Raw genomic sequence first — 9,956 nt, forward strand, 5'->3', positions numbered from 1 at the left:
TTTGCATTTATTACCTTTTGCTCAAGCGGAGAGCCAGACAACCTCTGCCTGAACTCAGATGCCAACTACTGAATAGGATTCAGCATCTTCAGTATTCTTTACTGAACAAAATACTAATTCAATGCATGATTCTTATACAGATTATCATTACATTATTGATTCCAACCCAGAAGCTTAAGCATTTGCCCCAAATCTATTTTTTTTCTCTAGCTAGTAAAAAAGTGGTTATATTCTACTATACTTTTTATCCCCAAACTATTTTCTTCCGCTATGTATTTTAAATATGGATATAAATAAAAATTCAATGTAACTGTTTAGGGAGTAAGCAGTAGCAAATCAAAATTAAATTAAAAGATGTGATCAATTACTTCCCATAATCCAAGAAAAATGTGATACTACTAAGATAAAAATGCACTTATCACAGTTACCAAATAGAAAAGTAATAATTTTTAAAAGATAACAAAAGAAAGGTAATGATCTCAAAAGCACGGCATGATTATACCAGGCAGTCTGGCCAAGTGGAATAGCTGAACAAGATTCCACTGAGCTTGGCAAGATGAGGGGAGAAAAATAGTTGTATCAAATTTCAAAAGTCAGGACTGAGGCAGCTCCCAAAGAGCCCGCAGGAAAAAAACAACTCTGCTTGGTCTCTGCTCTTCAGTATTAATGATCAGTATTATCTATGGAGTATTTGCTCCCAGGGTTTATTTTGGTAATTTTTTATTTTTATCTTTAGCAATTTTCATTGGGAGTAATTATTAACTCCCTATTTTAGTGAGTTAGGGCTTGGTCTCTACTTCAGATGAAATGCTACTCCTCTGTCTCTGCTATCTTATAAGGAAAAAAAAAAAAAAAGGAAAATAATCAAGAAGCTGAATAAGCCACATCCCCTCCCTTTTTCTTTTACTAAAATTATTCTCTCATACTTTCTTCAAGTTAATTATCATTTAGCTACTTAAAGTTCCTGAGAACTGACAAGTTTAGTTCTGTAGCACCAGATCCCACCCCCATTGCAAAAATTAATAAGTAATGTTGCATAAAATGAAAAAATAATGCTGTATAACACTAAGACTGATCTGACACTAGATTACTAAATTAAAAAAAACCAACAAAAAACAAGAAATCCACCCATTCTTACATATAATCTGTACCTAACCAATGTTCAGACTTCCACCCCCAGCAACTTCATTAATAAAGTAATTAATTGTATCCAGAGCTAAGGATTTGACACATATCATTAGCCTTGCCAGGCCAGGGGTAAATGTAGGCTTTAACAGGAACAGCTAAATGAAGCTATAGAGCAGGGGTGAGAGTCTCCGCACTGACACCTAGAGCTGGGTAGAAAAGCATTTAAACCATAAAATGGACCGTTAAAATTAAGTTGTTCCACCTCTATGAGAGTGATTTTGCTGTCACATGTCTCCACTAAAGAAAAAGTTGCTATTAGAAATTCCCCTTCTTAGCAGCAAGTGTAGAGGACATCACATTATCCTACCACATCTACTATCTAAGAATTTTAATTGAATCACTTTGTCTTAATTTCTTGCTTTTTGATAAACTGCTTTTTGTGAGGGCTAACTCCTCTCAGGGGTGAGATACCTTAAAATGGAAGAGCAGATTCCTCCACACTCCTGAATCTGTGCCAGGATACCTTGGGAAGTATCTGTCTAAGGAACATGAACATGGCATTACAGGTCCTTCATTTCTTTCCCGAAGTTGTCACAATAAAATGTGGACACTCAATTTGAAGGGAGGAGGGAGATAAAGGGAACAGAACTAAGGCAGCTGACAGATTTTTTGGAAGAAGTTTGTGATTATTCTTCCCATTACTTGGACCTGGACCAGCATGAGTGCTTTCCCAACAGTAACAAATTAACTTACAAAAATGGAAGAGGAAGACATAATGTTTACAACTAGTTATAGAGGTCAAATATTTGAGCACACACTACTGTTCTCTCTGGCATTCCCCTCTCCTAGTTCTACACAGACAACTGAAATAAGGAACACTAGAGCTATTTCAACAGACTACCTGTTGCCTCAAAAAGGAACCAGCTATGAGCAGCACATCTCCTCCCTGTAGCATACTGTTGGCAGTAAAAAAGCCCAAATTCTGTATTAGCTTTATGTCAATAGGGATGGCAGGCTCCATGGCACATGGTGACTGATAGTACATGATGAATGATTGCCATACACACCTTCTGAAATACATTTTTCACCATTTACTGGAAATGTACAATACGTATATAAACACTTAATAGGAAATACCTAACATTAAATAAGAAACACAGAGTACAATCATACAGTTTCATTCTCTTGATCCAGCAGAACAGTCCTGATTTGAAACATGTGGACAGTTGTTCCTCTATACTAACAAAGCTGGTTATCTGATTACAAACATTTAAACGTTTCATGTGCACACAAAATTTCTGCTTTTCAAAATGACTTTACAACAGGTACTATTGTACTGATGTTACAGCTAATGAGCATAAAGAATAATCTTGAATGATCTTTTGAAAACCTACCAGCGTAATTACTTAAGCACATCTACACTGAGAAGCTATTGTAAAATAAAATACACCAGAATTTATAACGTAAGAGCTATTCTGAAACAAGTCTTCAGCCACACCAAAAGTACCTTGAGGTTTGATTTAATATACCTCTCCGAGGAGAACAAATTTATTCCTCCGTTTTTGCCATGCAAGTAAACCTGGACAAGTTAAATACCTTGTTCTGCTTCTGAATAAGAAAATGGTAATTCACGGACTGAATAACTGCAAGTTATTAATGAGCTGGAAATTATTATTTTCCCCAGTGTAACTCAAACCATTGCAGATTCAGTATGCAAGAACTATGGTACCTGGTAGGAGTTGTATTAATAAAACTTAACCCTGGATAAAAAATTACTATAGTAAATTTTAAGAAATACTTACATTCACAAGCAGCTGCTATGAGACGGCAAGCCAAATATGGAGGATCGCAAGAAGGGAAGAAAGGTTGAACTATGTAGTTTGCAAAAGTGATGGCAATAATTGCCTGACTAGTTGGCTCAACAATTAGCAGTGAAGTCCACAAACGAATAAAAGCAATGAAGCTCCCAAAAGACTCCAAGATATATGCATAGCTGGCTCCTGACTTCGTAATAGTGGTTCCAAGTTCAGCATAGCAGAGAGCTCCAAAGACTGAAAAAATTCCTCCGATTGCCCAAATTATTAGAGACAATCCATAGGATTTGCTGTAGATGAGAACTCCTTTGGGAGAGACAAAGATACCTGAACCAATCATGTTGCCTACTATAAGGCTTATCCCATTTATCAAAGATATTTCTTTCTTCAGTTGCATTGTATTTTGGTTTCCATCCTGCATTTCACAGCTGTCACTTGGATCTGTCCCGTCTGATTTATTGACAGGGCTGTATTCAGCCAGTGAACTATGCGACTTCGTACAATCTGTCCTTTCTCCCATTGTGGAAACACTGTGAATTCTCCACGACTCCAAATCACTATCAAAACAAAATACAGACAGCCAAAATCATTATAAAAAAAAATTTATCCCAGGGCTTTCTTGCCAAATCTTCTTTCCACCTTCTTATGCTATGATTTACAAATGTAAATTAAGAAATTCCCTTTTCTGCTTCATACCTTTTCTTACACAAAGGTAAATTCATACATATTTAAAATAAACAGAAAAACCAAAAACCAACACACACGAGGCAAGAGAAAAAGCCTAATATAACATAAGCTGAGAAAGGAACTTCTACCTTTAAGGGAAAAAAAACCCCAAACAACCAAAACCACAGGAAGAACAGAATTAAGGGATTCTAACATTGAAAGGCAAGAACAGATAGAAGCAAAGTCAGGTGACATAGTGAAATGCTGGGGTTTCAACCCCAAGCCCCAAATTAATGTTGACATGTGGGTGATTGCCACAGCCCTTCCCAAAGGGGGGGTGAGTTTCCCTTCAGGCTTCCCCCCAGGGTGGTGCTGGCCTGGCAGGCAGAGCCATTGGGTAAAGGAGCCCCAGGTGTCTGCAGTCAGTAACCCAAGGTCAGTGTCCCACTGAGGGATAAAAGCTGGTACCCCTTGCAGGCAGGGGCAGTGTCTGTCTGTGAGGGGGATGCCCTGTGCAGAGTTCCCTGTTGGGGAAGGACCTCCTGCCTCCCTGGGACTGGGCTCCAGTCAGGTCTGGCTGTTGTAAACACGGGCTGTGTAGAGATTCAGTATGTGGCTTCCTTGGTCTTGTGTGTTTGGCTTGACGACTCGGTTGTCTCCCATCCCTTCTATGGGAGACTGCATTTCACCATTTATTCCACCCATTGTTGGTCATGCGGTGTTGTTGTTGGGGTCAGTGGGACTGATGTTGATTATGTATAATCTGACTGACTTGTTTGTAACCCCAGCGCTCACCCATATACTGACCCTTTTGTATCAAATACAGTTTGGTTATTGGTTCATCTTTATGCTGGCTGTGTCCTTTATGCTAGGACTGATAACTGGCAAAACATAAAAAAGCAAGTACTGTGTAAAACCAAGCTGGAAGTTCTAAACATGAACACAGATTTACTGCAGTACTAAAAAATCAAATTATTGTACTTAAATGTGCAATTTACAAGTGACCGAATAATAGGGTTGCACATGTTACTAATGCAGTGTGGGCTCTTGCTAAGGGCAATACAGACACACCCCAGAATCCCCTTGATCCAACTCTTGACTTTTAACTGATACTATAATTCACTCCCTCCCCAAAACCCTTCCCAGTTCCAACTGCCTCATTTTTTGGAGTTATCTAGAGATGAGTGCAGGCTGTACATGAAAAAAACCCACTGTAGTTTGAATCCAAATTCCTCCATTGGCAATTGATCTAACAGTACCTAAGAACACAGAAATTAAATAAAACTTTTTCCTCTGCTTCAGAATTGACCATTTGGAGAAGAGCCACCTTCTTCTCAAGTCTCCAGGAAAGTCTCCCATAGGCATGCTACTCCTAATAACATTTGTTAGCATGACAATAGACTGACAGCAGTAATTATGAATAAGGCCCATTTTATAGAAGTTCAAGTAAGAAATAATCTATTCAAGGAACAGCCTTGTATGGAAAACAGCTTAAATTGCAAATGTACCTTTGATTACTAAGTTATCAGATGCATAAAGCATAGGCCAGAATTACTGGAATGCACTACCACTCATTTGCCCTGTCCCTCATTAAACCCTCTGTGTATACTTCAGCTATTTACTATAGAAATTAAAAAGTCTGGGTCAATTAGAATAAAACAACAGACCTAGAAGGGGGTGTGTGTGTGTGTGTGTGTGCGCGCACGCGCTTTTTTGGGGTAACACTAATTTTAAAAAAGGTTTTGTTATTCCAACAATAAACTTGTCAACTAAGAGGACAAAACCCCTGAATATGGGGATTTTGAAAGTTCAGTATGCAAACACCCAAACTACATATATATCTATGCATCTAGTAACATATGAATATACAAGGTTTTGCTCTTGTAGTAAGAGGAACACCTTTCTGGAAAGAAAACTGCATAATCATACTCTTCCTTTATAAAACCAACACCTGTATACTACAGTAGAGAAAATCTGACTTGATAGCCCTGAACTTGAATAGTTTTAAAGATGTGAAAATGATAAAGATCATTTCAGTTGTTACTTTATAGATTGAAAATAGAGTACAAACCATTTACTGAAATGCATTAAATCATTCATCTCCAAATCATGAATCTTCTAGCTTTTTCCACATTAAAATACAGACTGTGTTAAGTAATGCTAAATGAGATCCTCAGTCTGGTTAATCAGATGCCTTCTGATTTATTTTCCCCTCAATATTTCAAAGAAACAATTTAAAGATGGTTAATGACTAAATATATATTTTATCATTTATACACGAGTCAGCATCTTCTCTAGTGTCATATATACATCACAAGCCATCAAATTTCACATTTTTAATTAGATTAAAAATGTTCAATCTTCCAGAAATTAAACTCTGCTACTTTCGGACTTAAAAACGGAGTATTATAACAAGGCATCTCCAACAAAATTAAACTAAATAGGAGGGAGTGATCCACACAGTTTCTACAGATGAGCGTGCCCAAAACTGCATAGGAAAACCAAAGCAAATTTATCTCACCAGTTGTTACCAGTTCTCCTTGTTATTTACTCTTTCACCTATCTTGTGCCAAATTCATTTGCAACTATATACTGGCTGATTTTCTATTATTGGTGTAGTAGACCTAAGTCTTCAAATAAGACATGTGGCCTATGAGCTTGTAAGGTTACTTGGTTTGCTTTACAAGTGAAAGTTACTACTGTGTAAGTGAATATATATTATTATAATAATCAATTGCAAACATAATCCAATCATCAGAAAGTGTGTGTAAAACAGCAGGACAGAAAAATCAAAGCAGATGTCTTCATGACAAATTTGACATAAGTGGATTTAAAGAACACTTGTGACCTGTAAAACTAACATTCAACTCCAAATCGAGTCCTTTCATTTCTATTTTGACGTGGACAGGACACTAGTTGCAAATGTATTTCAGAAGGAAAATCACCCTGAACAAATGTCAGCGGAAGAAATAAGAACACTACAGCTATTATTATGACATCCGACTGCCAGTTTTAAAAAATGCCATGTCCATTCTGAGCCCTTCCAGCTAAAGGATAAAACTGAGTAATATGTTAAGAATTGATTCGTGGATGTAAAACAACATTTTGGTGGTAACTACACTGTTTTATGAGTTCTTACTCCATATATCCTAATCATCATTCCCCTTTCTTCCTGGAACACCTTTCAAAGTACAACTTGTTTGGAAGCATAAACATTACTTTGAACACTGTCACTTTCATGATTTGATTTGGTTCAAATCAATTGAATCATTCAAATCAAATCTGATGTGTTCACACATTCGCAGTTTGCACTAAGAGTCACCATGATTTACCTCATGGTCTGAGGTTCAGAGGTACATTTAATTACCTGTAACTACAGACCCTGTCACTGTTCAAATGCCCCACCTCAATTAGCAGCACATGACTGCAGTTCTATACAATTTTGTTACTAATGACCTTGACTGTTTCTCGCCCTACTCTACCCAGTAAAGAACAACCTAGCTTGTTTTGTCCCCCAATACTCTCTCTTCCTCTCTGAGTCAGCTTTTGTTATTCCCAAATTCAGTATTTGCTGACAACTAGAATTTGCATGAAGATATATGAAACAGCTCACTCAAGATTTGGCATTTCATTCTCTTCTCTAACCTTGTTTTATACCCTTAAAGCCTTCAAGGCAGGAGTTGTTTACTTGCCTGAGTCCCATGCCTTATTACACCACCTCTGACAGAAACAAAACTATCGGCAGGTTTTTTTCTACAAGCACTTCACTTAATCTTAACTGGAACTAAACTCAGCAGCTTTCACCAACTGAAAAAAAAAACAAACCTACAAAGAAAGAGGGAGAGCAGAGACTAGAGAAAACTGAAGCTGTGTCAAGATTGGCAATATAGAGAAAAAAAACACATAATTAAAAACCATGATTCTGTCACAAGACCATTACTTCTGTGGGAACAGAAGACAGGCTTGGAAGAGAAGAACCAGAGCTGAATAGTATATATTTTCTAACATACAACAGTCCTGTAATACTTCAGCTAAAAACACTGTTAGAACCATCTCTAATGCTGCCAAAATCTTGCCACAGGACTGCTACGGCTAATGCAAGCTTACGCCTTCACACAAGCTTAACACATGGATTTCCTCATCACTCACCCTTGTGCAATGCAAGTCTTAAACTTTTTTTGCTGATCGTTGCAGCTGTGAGGAATCTTTTTGCTGATATGTGTAAGATTTTTTTTACTGCAATGACACTGCCATTGAGGTAGAAAGCTTTGATAGGAAACCAGGACAGAGTGACCTGAAACTAGGATCACTTCATTGTCTCACCAAAAATATATATTCTGATAAGGCCTATCACAGTTCAGTCATGTACCAAAGGAGCTAATGAAGTTTAACATGCAGTTAGCAAAGTACTAACACCACATTGCAGGGTGGCCCTCCTTTAAGAGAAGGGAAAGAGGAACTACCCGCCAAGATCCCCTCTCTCCCACTGAGCAGGACAGCAGCTGACCTGTCATTTGTTCAACCTGGGGTGAACCTGCAAGCGGGTTAATAACCACTATGAAATACCAAACTGCTAAAAGCTCACTATGTTTTCTAGCGTTCTTGCCTCTGTCTTCTGCCGTTCTCTTGAGTGCATGAAACAGCTCTTGTTGTAACATAACTTTACATATATACTTTGACTATTCACATATACAAGCTGTAAACCTATTTCTGAACACAATCATTGGCCCTCCGGGTAAGAGTCAAGATTGCCCTACACAGGCAAACAGCACAAAAGTCTTCAGGGAGTTAAGCACCAACAGAGCAAAGGTTGTAAGTCCCAGAAATGCCTATTCCTCACAATGTACAGATTTAAGTGGGAAAGGCTTAGAGTTTGCCTAGTATGTGTTTTTCTTGTTTCTGGTGAGAGAAGAATCACTTCCCTGCCATACATACAGTTAGCAGACAGGAAGCCCTTGCAACAAAAGCCATTCCCAATGTAAAGATCTAATCTGTCCAACTCAGTCTTTTGTGCTCACATAGACAAACACACCATCCTTAGCACTATAAAACAAAACATAAACCTTTGATTAAATAGAACTGGCTGTAATATCCATTTTTTTAAAAAAGGAGAAGGTGTGTTTATCATGTAAAAAAGTATGAAAGAGAAGTTACTATGTCAATTATTCACTTGATGGTATATCAGTGATGGCAGTAAGTCCTGTCTATACACACCTGTGACACAACTGCACGAGAGAGATGTTCAGCAAATACAGATACTATCCACATGTTTAGACAAATTCTGATAAGATTATGACCATTAAATGAGGGAAAGATCTATGATAATCTCACAAACAGATAGTTACAATGTCTCAAACTTTCCTGAAGTACCAATCCTAGATATATCCACCTCAGTAATACTACCCCAGATTTTAAACCAAGTCACTTTAAAGTTAGGGCACTGTGCTAGCAACTAAAAAATAACATGCCACCATATCCTTCACACTTCTAATTTATATTTCCAAGGGAAAAAATAGAATCAAGTTCACAAGGGACTTTGTGGTAGACAGTCTTGATTTAGACAGAAGTGAAGTTGGGAGTGCATGAAAGAAGCTGCAATGAGAGGAACATCTGGTGACATTTACAGTGAGACCCAGATAAAGGCAGAAGGGGCAGTAATAGAGTTTGTTAAAATAATTTATTGTATTTTTTAGGCTAGGGCACAAAAGTGTAAATCTCTCAAAATGGAGGAAAGTAATGTCAGAAGGCACATGCTTACCTACAAATCTGTACTCAGGTACTCTTTAGCCATAACTTACAGTCACACCTCATCAGATTGCATTTAATACATCACTTAAAAAACACACAAACAATCAAAATCGCTACCAAACGCTAGTAAACAAAAACGTGCTCGACTGAGGGTATTACTAAACCCACGTCGGGTCCCTGTGACAGTTGACCGAGTAGTTATAATTACACGCACCCACCACTGAAAACCATGCCGTTATAACCCGACCTGAGCACCAACCCTCATACTAGCCTGCTGCCAAACTAAATAAAACACGTGGCTTCAGAGAACCACCCTCAAATCTGGATGTGCAGGACATGACGGGCCGTCGCCGACGGGAACGGCGTGAGGAGACCGGCCCGAGGGGTCACGGCGTCGCGCCGCAGCAGGGAGGATCTGGGGTCATTTCGCCCCTCGGTGGCCGCTTCTCCCTCCCCAAGCGGTGGCTACCCTGTTCTCCTTATAAAATAAGCGAGGTTCAGACATATTTCACGCCTCTCGAACAGCCTCTGGAGGGAAGCGGCTGCCCTGCGCCTCAGCCCTGAGGCGCCTCTGCTCTGGAGCGCGGGGCAGCCGCTTCC

At 38.7% G+C, this 9,956-nt stretch overlaps 1 protein-coding gene across 1 annotated transcript in view; it reads right to left on the minus strand.

Moving 5' to 3' along the window:
- SLC7A6 (solute carrier family 7 member 6) overlaps nt 1-9,853 on the minus strand; it is a 32,643-nt gene extending 22,790 nt beyond the window's left edge. The window contains exons 1-2 of the mRNA XM_026856681.1: nt 9,826-9,853; nt 2,931-3,499 (exon numbers count right to left, since the gene is read on the minus strand). Coding sequence (XP_026712482.1) covers nt 2,931-3,462 — 532 coding nt within the window. The 5' untranslated portion in view covers nt 3,463-3,499; nt 9,826-9,853. The remainder of the gene's footprint in view (nt 1-2,930; nt 3,500-9,825) is intronic.
- Nucleotides 9,854-9,956: the final 103 nt, after the last annotated feature.

Source organism: Athene cunicularia (genome assembly GCF_003259725.1).
Source record: "Athene cunicularia isolate RWA chromosome 11 unlocalized genomic scaffold, athCun1 chr11_part1, whole genome shotgun sequence".
NCBI classification, from domain to species: Eukaryota; Metazoa; Chordata; class Aves; order Strigiformes; family Strigidae; genus Athene; species Athene cunicularia.